At 42.8% G+C, this 16,132-nt stretch overlaps 1 protein-coding gene across 1 annotated transcript in view; it reads right to left on the minus strand.

Moving 5' to 3' along the window:
• The window catches only part of rbpjb (recombination signal binding protein for immunoglobulin kappa J region b), a 43,896-nt gene extending 32,956 nt beyond the window's left edge, over window positions 1-10,940 (minus strand). Inside the window, exon 1 of the mRNA XM_056368769.1 lies at window positions 10,706-10,940. Coding sequence (XP_056224744.1) covers window positions 10,706-10,725 — 20 coding nt within the window. The 5' untranslated portion in view covers window positions 10,726-10,940. The remainder of the gene's footprint in view (window positions 1-10,705) is intronic.
• Window positions 10,941-16,132: the final 5,192 nt, after the last annotated feature.

Genomic DNA, 16,132 nt, shown 5'->3' on the forward strand with positions numbered 1-16,132 from the left:
TGACTCTGTTTTCTCTTTACCGCCTGCCACCTGGCTCCATTCAGTCCTCAGATAACAAGTGTCCTAAATTAAGACTTCTGACCAGTCGCAGTGGATCCACAAAGATGTCATCCCTGAACTGATGTGCCTCAATTTAAAAAAAATTCAATAGAGAGCGTGGTATTACTGAACACAAGGTTAAACCACTTCACCCAGAGAGAGAAAAATGAAACTGGTCGAGGATACAGCGTTTTGATAGGGAAAATTCATGAGTGGGCTTGTTGTTCTCTGTTCAGGCAGACAGATCATAGAGGAAACAGTTAAAAGCTGTAGAGCACCGCATTATCACACCTCAGGCAGGTTTACAGAGACGGACAGAAGAAGATCTCCTCTTCTCAGTAAGATACCAAATATAGCTAAAAAAAACAACTGTGTGGTTCATGTGGAAATAGAATTTTCCACTTAAATTTGTCTTTCTTCACCCACAGCTTTGGCAAGTAAGAAACCTCATTCGATATCCTATTTCAATTTAGTAATTAAGTCAAGGAAAAATATTGTTGCTATTGTGTAGAAAACAAAAGCCTTGAACAGATCTTTGGATCATAAAACTTTACTGCTACTTGCACAATCTCGCTTATAAGTCAATGCTAAATTCAACATGTTTTTTACTGTCCTATCTTGTGAGGTTGCAGTTAAAACATGTCTGAGGTCACAAAAATGGAAGTGGTTAGTTTATATTGGAGTGGAAACATATATAATCCGGTCACAATCCAACCACAACTGTATTTCCTTTTAGGACAAATCACACTAAAGTACCTGGTGGAAATGTGGAAACAGCGCAGTGATTGCAAGCCCGCTCACTCACATTAATGTAGCAGTGTAAAAAGACATAAGAGCTGTACAAAGCCATTTTAAGTAAATACAGCCACAGGAGACGGAGAACAGAAAGTGCAAAGACATCCTGCAATGTGCTCTCACAAAATTAGACATTCATGATCAAAAAACTGCAGTGAAGTGACAAGTGTGACTGTAGCCAAAGACCCACAAGAACGGCTGGGTTTAGGGTTGAGACAGGTCATGTGCTCGGGGGAAACTGTCAGGAATGAGAAGAGAGGGGACGAGGCAAGGGAGCCTTGAACCCTGAATGAACCACCCTTTCCCGCTCCCCTCTCCTCCTTCTCACTCTCTACTGAGCTGATGACTCAATGCTGCAGCGGGAACCCAGGGGGAAGGATTGTAAAGAGCCGAGATCAACCACAGAAACACTACTGAAGCTTGTGCAGAACAGCCTTCAGTGAGGGAGCAGATAGTGGTTCTAGCAAAGGAGACGATAACCACACGGCTGCCGTGTTAGCCTGCGTGAAGATATAGCTGCAGAAACACAGTTCTGACTAAGGATGTGTACAAGTAGTAGACCCTCGCTATCAAATTCTTATTGAACTGTGTTAGATTGATAAACACCTGAATCTTGTGGCACAGTTCGGTGCACCTGTATGGTAAAACCAGTATATACACATAAGTTAGTATGGGAACTATTTCCTAACTCAGGCTGGGCTACACTGACGCTTGTGGAGTTTGAGAGCTCCAGCGGGGCAGGTGCTCGACATCACAGGTCTGCTTGTTGGGAGGTGATTGTCTTATAGGGTTTTTCCACTGTGTCGTGCTGAGCTATACCATAAGGGTCCACAATCAGTTCAGCTGTGCTAGCTCAGTGCAAGTGCTTTTCCACTGCACTGTATAGCAAGTTAAAACATTAACCTGCTAACTTACTTGCTAACTCTGCTTATACTTTGCCTTTCTTATAACTTCTTCACAATAAAAGCATTCACCAGCTCACCAGTGAAAATTTAGCATGAAAAAGTCACAGCAGTAAAGGACTGGTATTAGTAGTAATTTAACACAGCTCTGATACAACTTAAAGCAATCAATAAATGGTAAAATGAAGCTGATATCTCAATGTAGAAACAGGAACACAGAGTGAAACTTAACTCCAGACCACAGAAGATTCAGGCAGAGGCTACAAAAGTGCCGGAGCTAAGCACAAAGAGACTTAGCAAGTTGCAGCCATACAGCACAGTTTAGCCACTGAGGACAGAGAAGGGGACGGGCACCGGTTGGTCCATGACTGGTCCTGCTAGCAGGACAGCGGCCTGGCGAGGCTCTTCTCTGCTGTGAGGATGTAGTAGAAACACGCTATCAAGGCTTGGCGTGGCGTAACACAGACTAGCGGAAAAACCCTATTACTAACTATGCCACCAAGTTGCGTCCTTACTGAGTTTCATTCTCATTCATCTTCACCAGCCATTAATCACAGTTAACAGAAGACTTCCTGTAATTTTGTCTTGATTAACCAAAACTAAAAACAACCCAGAGGTGTCAGCATTTCTCACTGAAGCCAATGACAACCACGGAGCAGCCAGGTGTTTTATAGCATGATGTTAGTTGAATACTCAATATGTTTTTTTTCTTTTTTGGGAGGGTTTACAAAGTAGGAACTTTCCCCCATAACATAACCAGTGCATTGGCTTTTTTGGCTAAAGCATCACAAGCTTGCTCTGCGCTCATGTACGGCAACAGTGCAGCTTCTTACTACAAATATACATAGAAAAAAAATTATCTCATATCGGCACAAGCGTGGGTGTAACAAACAGAATGATTACCAACAGATGCAACAGTGTATGGCTGCAGCTAATGACCACTTATTGATTAAACTGCTGTATCTTTTCTCAATAAATAAATCAGCTGTTTAAGTCAATGAAATGTCAAAAGCAGTGAAAAAATTTCACATCAAGTTTTTTCAGAGCTCAAAGCATCACCTTCAAATGTCTTCAGCACATAGTCATGTTGAAGAAGCTGTAACCAGGAAGCGGTTGCCACAACTACTGGAACAAACAATGATTTTCATAGTCGATTTATCTGTTGATTATTTTCTCAAGTAGTGGATTAAATGTCCAATGAACAATATAAAACTACAATATTTGATTCACCAGAATGCAAGACCACAAAAATGATTTTAAGAAGCTGAAAACATCAAATATTTGATATTTGGTATTTTTGCTTGAAAAATAAACTTAGTTTTAATTAAATTTCAATTAATTAAATAGTTGCCAATTAATTTTCTTCTCATTAACTAATCGTTTGAGCTCGACAGCCATGAGTTTCTATCTATCCAGTGTACAAGCCTCTTATGAGATGGGACAGTCCAAAATAAAGCCCGGTCTCTCTGGACATCTGTCAGCTCAGGCAAACTAACCACTGTCTTGCCCTGCCCTTGCCTCAAAACCACCCAAAGGACTGACTGCGCTGCATCAAGAGAAAAAAAAATAGAATTCCTGGCATGGGCAGAGAGAGGGAGAGTGAGACACGACCTTTAGCCCACATGCTGTGAGATGATCCTCAACAAACCAAACCAAATGTAGAGACTGCTGCACGCTCCAGTGTATGTGTGCAGTTTAGCAAGGACTTTGCCAGCTCAAGACTGCTGTCTGGTTTCAGTGTTGTTGTCACGATGGGGAAGGAGGTTGTTGTTGTTCCTGCTACTTGTTCCTCTTCAAAACACCCTATCTTTCCAAAATAGTTTACTCTGTCCTTAAGGTGGTAAATCTTAACCAAGCACACACTGATTTGCTATGAAACACAAAGATTCTCCCGCAAGCTCGGTGAATAATGAGCGCTAGTTGACTGCTGGTAAATTAAAGCGAAGCCATGTTCATTTGTCTACCAGACACTTTGGCGAGTTACGGTTGAGGTTGGAATATTTGAGGTCCATTTCTAATAAATCCAGTGGGGTGATAAATAGAGAAACTTTGCTGGTGACTTTTTAGGATAAACCAGTGGATATTTTTAAAGAGGCAAGTTAGTTTCCTTCCATGAGCTCATGTGAAACCTCACGTACATTCTTCAGCAGTGTGTCCAAAACGATGGCAACACTAGAGAACATCAAACTGCAGCCACAAGTGCAACGATGATCAGCCGCAACATGAACAAACCCCTCTTCGAGAAATAAAAAAAAAAGAAAGAAAAAAAAAAGCATTGTTTGCTCAACCACAATCAATAGACTGTTCCACAAAATGACACACATGTCTATTACTTCATTGTGATTCTAAGCAAAGGCCAAAACCTCCTGACGTCAACAGCCACAGGAATGCCACCAGGCGGATTCTTCAGTGAAACTCTCCGGCAGCCTTAGTTAAACAACCAGACAATGCAAAGAAACATTTGGAGATAACAGTTTGCCTTTCCTGGAACCTCACTCTGTTCTTTTCCTTGAATATCTTCCTGACACTTGATAACTCCTTCTTATGCCCTTCTTGTTCTCTCTCTCTCTCTCTCTCTCTTGCAAAAAGGGGTGCGGTGGGGGGGTGGGGGTACTACTGCTTGTATCCGCAGGGCTGCCATCACTTGCCTGGGCAAATGCCAGCAGTGATGTCCCTGGAGGCTAGCTTGCAGAAATCAGGAGCAGATATGCAGCGTTTGGGTTTGAAAACATGAAAGACGCACGCTGAATGTCATGCACTGCCAGGTTTGGAGGGTAATGATACAACTTTGCTCCAAAATAAGCTAAATGATTTGCATGAAAAGACAAATATTACACAGAATCTGTATCACAGAACCTTATTCCTCAACCTCCTCAGTTAGGATAGCGCTGTAAAAACGTCAATCCAAAGCCTCTCACAGATCCATCAGCAGCACAGCAGAGTCATGAGCCATTTACCTACAGAGGATGGGAGTGAGATAATGCTCTGTGGCTATCAGCAACCTTTATATGATGCCACTAACAGTCCCGAGGCTACAACAACATCTCTTTCAGGAATGGGTTACTGCTGGCTTACTGCCTGCCACTCCCTTCTTATCTAATACAGTATTAGTGGCAGTTGCTTACAGCCGTAGGAGGTGGCGTTGTTAGGGGCTTTCCCAACACGGGAGATCCTGTGTATATTTGTAACCTTCCTCTGAATGGATGAACCAGTCCGGTATGGCTGTCGGAGAACAGACAGAACGAGACACATGAACAATGCCTCTGAGCCCTCACTGCCACGGCTGAGAATAACAAGGTAATTATCAGGGCCAATAGAATAAGAAAATAAAGCTTTTCTCATAAGCGTGGCTCTCTGGTGGATTCTCCTTAAAGCTTAGAGCAGCATATTCTTCTAGTTTAATGCAGTATATCAGAGGCCTGGCATGAGTCTGCTATTTAAAAAGACAACTTCAAAAATAAAGATCCCCCTCTGTGATCCCTGAGGAGATTTTTTTTTTTTTACATAAAGACAAACAAAAGGGAGAGTGGAACAAACACACAAGAGTCAACGGTGCTGTGTTTAATATTTTTTCCTCTTGATTTCAGCTGCTCCAACATAGGAAGTAGGTAAGAGTTTGCTCACTGAAGTTGAATGAAAGCAAACAGGAGTCAGACAGGAGGAATCAGCTCATGTTTTCTGAATGAAACATCCTGAATGTGGAGGGACAGCGGGGGCAAAAACTGCTGACACAGTAGAAACCACCATTCCCTTGGCGAAGCTGTAATCACTACAAACAGCAAAGGAACAGGGGCAGGGAAAGGCGAACACTGGGGCTGAGGAAATTCTCTTGGAAGAGGAGAGTGAATGCGAGAAAGACAACGAGCCGCTCCAAAACAAGAGTCAGCGGAGAGGTACGCATTTCCTCCGCCTGTCGCATTTGTCTCGTGTTAGCTTTCTGTCTCTCCCGTCCGCTCGCCTGTCTTAGCTAAGCGGTGCAGCCGATGCCAACAACAACACCAAGAGGACTTGGGCCTCTATCAAACATGACGCCAAGGCTGTTTTCAAAACCACACTGGCTTTAGATTTACATCAGAATGTTCCGTCCCATCCTCTCCGAGGCAAACAGCAGCTAGTTTTTTTTGAAAAGCCAGAGATTAAAAAAGTATGACATCAGACTAATGCATTCCAAGCCTTGCACAAGTAAATAAATGGCCCCTTGTCGCGGCTGTTGTATGAGACATCTCACCCCCTTATCAGGCCCCAGGCTGGGAGAAATTAGGTAACACACCCCCACACCCCCAACATCGCCTCTACATGAGAAAGGTCACTAAAATGCATCATCAATAAAGAGAGCTGCTTGCTATGAATGAGCAGGAGGAAAGTAAAAGTACAGGGACATACTACGTTGGTATCTGCACACTTGAGCACGTGGCTGACGACCAAGAATAAGGAGTGCAAAGCTGGCGCCAATCCAAGCCAAATTACGCAAAAATGTGCATTTCTATCCCCCTGGGTGTCTCCTGTGGTTGTTCCCCTGAGACAGATAGACACAAACAGGCTGAAGAGGGAAACAAGAGAATGAAGACACTGAGTCAACTAGGGCGTGTGTTGCTTTAAGAGGCCCATCATCGCTCGACCAAACAAGTTGAATCTGAACCCTGAATGAAACTATAGGCTTCGGGGGATATTTCAGTCATGTGAAGTAATGGATATGCATGAACTTCCAAAACAATAGGCTACTGTACGAATGAGAATAAATCCCCCTAAAGATGTCTGGCGGGGGCACATTCGCTTTGGTGCTTTGCCTGTGACTTCTGTACAGCTCCCCCCTGGCTTGTAACCCCCACACGCCACACACTTTGAAGATTTTCACAGCTCTGGGTGGATATAGGGCAGCTTTGGAGGCTGCAGGATCCTGAGGTGACACACAGATCAGGTAGCTTGTATCATCTCCATCGTTAACCTATCCATCAGTGCTGCAGCTAAGGTAGCAGACTGTGTGTATAAGTGTGTGTGTGTGGACATGGGGCGGCTGCTTTGAGGGTCGGGGGGTGGGGCAACTCGGCATGTCTTTTAACTCTAGCCTAAGCTTTTGCCACCATAAAGGTCAGGGCTTCGACATCTGCTGCTCTCTCTGAACCTCTCCTTTCATAAAGGGAAGCAGGGAAGAGGAGAGGACCCTGGGGAGTAGATGCACACACAAGCACGTACACACACGCACACACACACATAAACACACAGATCAACTTTTATGTCTAGGTACACTCACTCTCCTCCACACCCACACACACACACACTCTCCTCCACACCCACCCACCCACACCACCCACCCACACACACACACACCACACACACACACACCCACACACACACACACACACACACACACACACACACACACACAACACACACACACACACGATCAGCAACAACACAGACGCAGAGCTCAAACCACACACTCATACTAACGAATACAAGAACACAAGGTCTGTGTCTCAAACAAAGGCTCAGTAGTATCATTACACCAGCACAGAGACGCTTGGCTTTTGGCCTGAAAGACTCCATCGTTCCTCATTTTCATATATATATATATATTTGTTTGGCAGAGGGATGGAGGGGGTTGAGCTAAATGGAATCCTGTCCCTTAGGGGCACAGCAAAGGCAGGGTAGTGTTGAAATAAGTGATTCATGCTTTTATCATCTCAGGTGAACAGTGCTGCTCTTTGAGCTATCACAATCATTTTCCTCGCTAGCAAGGAGGGAAAATTATGAAGGCTACACTGCCTTTTTTTTGTTTCTCATTTAAATGAAGGACAGTGACAGTGATGTTTTTGCCAATTTGCGTTATTGTGGCAACCTACAATATTCTGATGATGCTATGGCAATAGAGAGAGATTTGTGTACTGTGGTAAGCAATAGGGGGTTTCCCTCACACATGTTGAGAATGCATCCAAAAATGAACCGGTGTACAGCAACTAAATTGTCTCATCTAGAGCCGAGACGACTAGACGACTGAGGGAAAATTAATCAGCAGCTATTTTAATAAGTGATTAATCATACATCGACATTTTTCAAACAAAATGCTGGAACATATGCTGATCTCTGGAGATGGACAAAACAAGCAGCCTGAATGTGACAAACTAAGCAATTAATGGAGAAATTCACCAATAAGGAAAATAGCAGTTTCAGTCCAAGTTCTATATCACTGTGTTCTTCTCACTACTCAAAGATTTTGTAATACTGTAATGTATGTTTAGCTTAAAAGAACATTCTCCCATGTGACCAGATGTACTTGAGATGTTGCAAGAAAACCTTAACAAAGACCACTTTATTAATGGCCATGAAATCCACTGTAAACACAAACTCAAGCTGACCACAGCCGCTCTTCTTCATGAAGGAGCAAACTACAAGTCTTCGCACAAACCATCTTTCAAACCTGCAGGGAGTCAGCATTTGATACTTAAAATATAGATTTTGTATTGTGTGTCATAGCTGTCATGTGTTTTGCAGTCCAAGCTGAGAAGCACCAGCTCTTTGGCAATTACAAGAGTTGCACACTGAATGAAAGGATCTATGCTTTGAAGTGCAGTGCTTCGTAAAACCAAAAGTTCACTGTAAATGTTCGGATTAATTAGTAACTACAACCTGCAATGCTACACTTCCTGTATCAATCAGAAATTTAAGATGTTCACCTGATGATCTTGTACTGTTTGTTGATAGATAGCTTTCAAGCAGCAATTCAACTTATGCAGAAAGACAATACAACAACACAGATCAAAAATACAGCCTATGACAAAACCCTAAAAATTCTGAACCCTACAACATTAGCGACTGAGACAGTGAAGTCAGTATATGCTACAATCAACAATTCAATAGCAAGACATACAACTACAGCCTCTCTGTTATGTTGTTAGAAGAGAGTTATAATACCATTAACAAGCCTGTGGTTGAGGAGCCCCACCCTGTGTAAAGCGAGAATCATTCAAACAGTACATGGGGGCACAGGGCTGTGGTCAGCCTCTCTGATGGCTTCAACCGTTAATGCGTACATGGCCTGCTATAAGCGAGAAAAGACCCAGTATGGCACTTTAATTTTCAGTTAAACCTCTCTCGCCCAAGCACACACCCACCCCATCTTCCTCTCACACACTGACCCCCACTCCCTGTCCCCCACTTGCGAAAAACACACACAGCCAAGCACACATGAATCTGGAGATATCATCTGGACAGGTGGCCAGCCACCCAGACCTGACCCGCCTGCCCTCTTACTTGCTCCCTCCCTGCCTCCCTCCCTCTGCCTCCCTCCCCCTCCCAACTGAAATCAGTTCAGGTCTGTTGGAAAGCCCCAAATGAACATGCACAGTAAACCACCCCCCCCCCCACCCCCAAATCCACCTCCCCTTCTCCTACCACCACACACACCTCCAACAAGCCCAGCAAATGTCTGGCACCCACTGAGCTGTCTGTGGGGATTATTGCCTGAACAGTGCAAAAAATAGGTTTGTGTCTAGCTCATCTGTAGGCAAATAATTTTAATCAGGGTTTACTCCACAGATTGACCAAAGCAGAAATATGCAAATGGATTTTTGAACACAACACTTGGTCCAGGGTATAGCCTGTTTATGCTGTATAATATGGTCACATTACTGACGGCACGACTGACAAAAAGAAAAAACAACACTGATCTACTTTATGAAGCAATATATCCTTGACATTGTCTACCAATCAATTCAATGCACAATTTGAAAATGTTAACATTGAGTAGTTTCCCATTAAAAGCTTTGACTGCCTCTTATTACGCATGTATTATCTATGGAGCTATCACTGGAGGTGCACTAACCATAATGATGTCTTTAAAACTGAGAAAATGCAAGAATCCCAGAGATAAAACTTTAAATGTGACAAAGACAAAAAAGTGCTTTTCAAGTCTTGGTATTTAAACAGCTGATATTTAGAGACCATCGAGGGAGATAATGTCAAGTTCTTTACAGCAGCAAAAGTCATGGTCATTGCGTTGAGACTGATAATGAGAAACTAAATCAATGGCTCGGGCAAACTGAAAGATCTTAATCATCTTTTAGTGATGATAGGGTTAGGCACACATGGCTGTGGGTCTTTATCGTGAATTTTGTCCTTAGATGCACTCCACATCTATGGATAGTCAGTGTTAGGATGGTATTTTTAATAGCCATCTGTTTACAGAGGTCAGAGGCAGATCGCTGTTTATGTAGTAAATACTATTTCCAACGCAGTCGTCTAGCGTTACTTAAGGAGCTGCAGTTATTTTAGTGTACGCTATTCACTGTGTGTGGTAGTATTTACAGCAAGCACGCCGTGCAAAGCGAAAACTGTCTCACGGCGTCAGCAAATGCAGCCAAGATTATAATAAAAACACTAGCAGAGTGGATGCCTTGCTCACAAAGCCGCAACGTGTTTCAGTCAGATATCGCTAGCTGACGTCCATTATCGGACAGCTAGCTGTGTTAAGTCATGAATCAAATTCGTAAACGTGCTGCCCGGCTAACTGGTGAGCACGTTTCGACAACAAACGCAGGACCAGGAATCATACGAGTGATTTCAGCGCAAGCCAGCCGGAGCGAAAGAGACGGCATATCAACATTAAATTGTTTTCAAAAACATGCCTCGGTGGTTGTGTTTAGCTCGCTGGCTAGCCTGCTAGCTAACAGCTCGCCGTTGTCTGGGAAAAAAAGACCACCGAGGGTGAAGTATCGCTTAGCTGGGGCTAGCTCACAAAACACTGCAGCAACAGTCAGCTCGGGCAAGTAACGTTAACTGGGCAAAGAAAAAAACACTCGCACGCAAACACATTGAGACAAAGAAATCACTTCTAGCGACTAGACCAGTGGCAAAAACACTGCAGTGTGCCCAGGCTAAAGCACACGGACTAAAATTAAGCTATTTCATGGCAATAACTTGTATTCTCTTCAACTCCGCTCCCCACTGCCAACCCCGAATCTCAGACTCACCCTGTCACAACAGGCGCCATCTTCCACAAACTCTCACCAAAACTCCAATACTCGCGATATCCTTTCTCTCCCACAGCCCAACAATCCGCCGAGACAACAGAAGCAGACTGGAGGTGTAGGGACGAGGGAGACGGAGAGAAAGGGGGTGGGTGAGGAAGACAGAGAAAAAGGGGAGGCGGCGGGTAGCAGCAACAGAGAGAGAGAGAGTGAGCGAAAAGGGCAGACGCCACAACAACAGGCGTGGGAAACTTCGAAGATCACGCGAGGGTTGGAAAACTCTCACAATAGGCGAGCACAGAGGGAGCGTCCCCTATCGCGAGATATGCGTGAAGTGGAGTGGTTGTTTATCATGTGGCGCTGAAATACTATTCCCACGTGTTTACCGGGTAATAAATTACAGCACAGATAGGTTCGGGGGAAAAACGCTAGTGGTGAGGAAACCCTTGGTTTTCCCAGGCTCACATATATTTAATAGTATGCGTCCTGTCTCCGCATGGCGTCTCTGCAGTATTTAGCATTTACAGATGCATGTAATAACAGCCAAAATATCATTATTTCAGACTACTTCCCAATAGTATATAGGTAACAAGCATGAGATGTGATGAGACTGCAAGGACACACAGACTTTAAATTAAAAGAGGAATTAATGGAGGGTTCCTGCACACCAAATTTACAATTCCCCTGGGTAACGTTGCAGTTCCTGTTTAGAATGTGGAAACAATGGTGCGTCCACATGTGAATAGGCCATACAGGGCAGATTAGTGCATTGCCATCACATTGGGGAGTCCCATGACCACCCTCCTCACAGTCCAAACCTCAGTCAAAGTACAAGGGAAGCTATTATTTCAAATGATTGCACTTGGAAAAGTGTCATAAGATTTATTAGCCTTTCTTTTTGCGTCCGCATCGGTTTCTCCCCCAGCCAGAGTGGATCTCCAAAAGTTGTGTTAGGCTATATCATCCCTACTACAAACAGGTCAGGTCATTCTTGTTTGTCTGGGAGGGGTCAGGGAGCCGTAAACCTTCATGTAGGTCTCCATCCCCTTGTGTGTTGTTGTCTTCTACAGCCTTCATTTAAATGTGTTTGGTATCTTTGTTCACCTTACAACTGACTTCAAGTGGGAGTTTTTCCAGCTTCAAAGAGAAAGTGAAGGCCTCCGAGACCACACTGATGGCAAGTCAATGCTCTCATTTGTTAGATGTTTGTGTGTGTGTGTGTGTGTGTGTGTGTGTGTGTGAGATCTGCCTGTGGTTGTTTTGTATGGAAAAAGTAGCTGAATAAAAACACAGACATTTCGCATTTAAATACATTTGATATTTTCAAGTACAAGTATAATTTTTTTCATGACATATGTGGCCTGATGGGTAAAAAATAGTTAAACATTTTTGGAAATAGTATTATTCACTTTCTTGCTGAGAGTTAAATGAAATTATTAAGACATGCTAGGTTTTTCCCCCTGTTTCCAGTGTTTGTGCTAAGCTAAGCTAGCTGGCTACTGGCTCCAGCTTCCTATTCATACACACACGAGAGTGGTATCAATCTTCACATCAAATTCTCAACAAGAAAGCAAATATGAGTATTTCCTAACATAGCAAACGATTCTGTTCACTTTTAGAAATATGACCAAAGAACTAATCAAGAAATTCAAATGCTTGAAATAATATTTTTCCCACTTCTATCCATAACAGATGATCTATCAATGTCAGAGCACAACTACACCGAATAGTTTCTTTGTAGAAAGTAGCAGATGCGATCTCCCTCAGTGTACACTGTGTAAATCTACACATTTCATATCTTTCAGATGCATAATTCATTTTTATGGAGCTTCACTGTTCTGCCAGAAAGACAGAAGAAGAAGAAAAAAAAAGGGGGAGAAAGAAAAGAGTTGCAGGGATGAGGTTTTGCATGAGAGTGTGCCTGGCCCATGGCCCGCAGTATGAAGACACAGAGACGAGGACCTCATCCTGCCCTCAACCATTTTTCCTTTCCCTCTCTTTTTTATAGTCAGCGGAGAACCTCCAGTTACACTCAGAGTTGAATGGGGAAGCATAAAGTTTCCTCAAATGTTTTACAGCTGAACACAGTAAAAAAAAAGAAAAAAAGAGAGAGAGAGAGAGAGAGACTACACAAGTGCAAGAACTTTTCTTTAAAAAAGGAACAAGATAACCGATCCTTTTAACATATCCTTTTTCGAATATATGTTACCTTTTAAATTTAGAGGAGGTGTAATACCAATTTAACAACAGCGATAATTTGAACTTTGACTTTTTTTGGCTGTTGTAACACAAAACATGTTTTAAAGGCCACACATACACATGATTCAAGGCTTCCTTCAGCCCTTTCTTGTCATTTTCATGTCTCTTTTTGCCACTTGCTCTTGATTTTTCTCCTTTAGAAAAAAAAATCTCAATCTTCCCACGTGTTGCACTCTCTCATTAGGGGTAAAAACCATTTATTTTAATAGAGACAGAGCCAAGTCAAGCAATCATGACTAAGCCATAAGCCTCAGGTCTATAAATCCACTCACTTGACTGCTTAAGCTCGTGGCTCAGAAGGAAAGAAAGATTGAGATAGAGAGAAAGAAAGAAAGATCCTTGTCCCCATGTGGAAACACCACTCATCAGTAGATCCTCCCCATCTGTGTTATCTTTATGTAGATTTGACCTACATACTGTTAACTACATGTGTGTCAATGGGTTGAATGTATTGTCTGTCATACAAACAGTGTCCATTTGTAAAAACGTTACGGGGTCACTGAACGAAGCAGCTTTGTGACTGGTGTTGCAGATTCCCATAATTCCTATCTTTTGAAGGCTAAGCTGAAATTGTGAAATTAACAAGTTTTCACATCCAGTTTATCCCGCTAAGATGAAACACTTCAAGCACTTATTATAAAAATAAAGGGGTGGGGGGGAAATTATTTTTATCTTCAGATTTGAGGAGTGAAAACAGAACAAGGGAGAAAGTGAGCCAATTAAGGAAGTGCAGCTCAAGCTTCCTGATTAGCAGCTCTTTGACACGAAGTCATTCGATACAGCCGGAGTGTGGTGAAACTTCCTGAAATGAGCAGGCGCACTGAAGTACAGTCAGATTGAGAACCAGTGACAGACAGAGCAAGGTGGGTCGAGAGACACTGGGTCAAATGTTAGACTGTTGAGCAGACAGACAAGCTGATAGATGTGTACACGAATAATTGGCTGGGTGCCAGACAGAGACGGGAAATCGAGAATTTGGCAGCTTATACATTTACTGCAGTAAACAAACCTAAATTTCAAGCTTAGCAGCAATCACGGCCACTTGATAATATCATATTCCCCCCAGAGAAACATCACAAGACTAAAAGTCACAAATTAATCATCTCTGGCTCGTGTGAGTCTGAGTTCACAGCAGAGGGAAGGGCGTCCATTTCTGTCCATCCGTCCATTATATCCATCCGTCTTGTTGTTGGGCCACATGGGAAAACCCAGGGGTGGATGAGGGCAGACAGTTTGACAAATGGAGAGGACGATGAGTCCAGGAGGGGCACACCTTTACTCCCCTCTCACCCTCTGTTCAAAGCCTCCCACTTTTATCAGATGACTGCCATTACAATTAGGTCCCAGAGACATCACAGGGCCTCACTGCTTTGACAAAAAATAAAAAAATAAATAAAAATGACAGGGTGATAAGTTTGCAGACCGTCAAGGGAACTAAAACGTCTGTTTTCGAAGCTGAGTCTTTTGAAACAGAGGCATGAGGGAAGAGACGTTTCCCCTTTCCTGGTGCTGTAAGGTTCACAGCAAGTTCAAGCTGCCAAACGTATGTGGGGTGAGAACTGCACAGGCACGCTATTTGGCAGCTCTGACATAGCCTGCGTATGACATTGGAAAATAAGCAATATGATATGATTGACTTATACTCCAGTGGCTTTGTAGCATCTACCTTTAGAAAAAAAAATCTGGCACTTTATGGTTTAGTGAAAGCCTTTATGATCTGCTCAGTACATCTGATAACTGATAACAGCCCCAATTTATAATGAAGAGCAATCAATCAACAGCAAGTCTTTTTTTACAGCCTTTCATATTGTTGTAATAGAGCTAGATTATGGGCTTTCACAAGCATGACACGGCTACAAGGGCCCATAAATCCATTACTGTGATGGTTATCAGCAGAAACAACAAGCACAGATAGATAGAAAAATCAAAATCCAGCATGTTTCTTCTGTTACTCGAGGAGAGATGTCAGCTCTGCAACCATAGCACTTTTCAAATCATTCTGCTGAGGATTGCGCACGGCAGATTTCATTCTCCTTTTCACTAGAGGGAAGCCTTTTCATAAAAAGTTATACGAGTCCCCGTCTGGGCGGACTTGGCTCTGCTTCTTGTCGCCATCTTTTTGAATCAACTTTTGCCTCAGGGTATTTTACTTTGATTAAAAAAACAGAGTTGATCTGAAAATGTGTCAGATGGATTATGTTATGGAAATTATAATAGCAGCCTAACGCCTGTATTTATGCTTGGAAAATGTCCCCTGAAAAACATGTGACATTGTCTGGGGGGAAATTTTGGAACTGAAATATATCAGTGGGCTTAAATAAAGTGAAATCCCAGATTTGAGGGCATCCAACCATGTATTGTGACTCGCTGTATATGAAACACATTGTATAATAACATTTTACTGAAGAAGCGTAATGTCTACACAGTTCAACAGAAGCCCTAAGAGAACATAATGCAGAGACTTAGAATGGCTAACCTTGGCTCTCTCCAAAATTCACATCTCAATCTTAATGACTTACATATGATCTCATTAGTTAATCTATTCAATGTGGGGTCTTATTGCTGCTGGGTGTCACAGTGGGGTTGCCAGGTTTGATGCCATCATGCATATGAACACCCCTACAAAAACCTGTGCTCGCTAACGGTGACAGTATTAGCTTGGTCAAAAAAAATGGTTAGCCTAAAGCATGTAGCTCCCTCTAACACCACAAACTGTCATTTTCACATTACCATTTATGTTCGGATTAACCTAACAAGAATACAACGTATTAATTTATGAGCTTTTAAGATTCATGTGGGAAAGCCTTATGCATTTTTTAAAGAACTTTAAACAAAGCCACACTAGCTGTTTCCTCCTGCTTCCAGTCTTTGTGCTAAGTTAAGCTAATCACATCCCATCTCCAGCTCTGCATATGACGCACAGACATGAGAGTGATATTGTTTCACTCTCTGAAGACCGCAAACAAACAAACTCTTACTTTAAAACAGTGTCCTAAAAAACATAGCAAAGCCAAACAGTTTACTCTATTAGGAATTAGGAGCAATAGGAACCTGCAAGAACAGCCAAACAGGCTTCTTGAAGGTTCCAGGTTCCAATTCTCAGTCCAGATAGGAGAACGTTAGTGAGGAAATCAAATGTGTAATGCTCTCCAATCGCTCAGCAACTACCAC

Source organism: Seriola aureovittata, chromosome 23 (genome assembly GCF_021018895.1).
Source record: "Seriola aureovittata isolate HTS-2021-v1 ecotype China chromosome 23, ASM2101889v1, whole genome shotgun sequence".
Lineage (NCBI taxonomy): Eukaryota > Metazoa > Chordata > Actinopteri > Carangiformes > Carangidae > Seriola > Seriola aureovittata.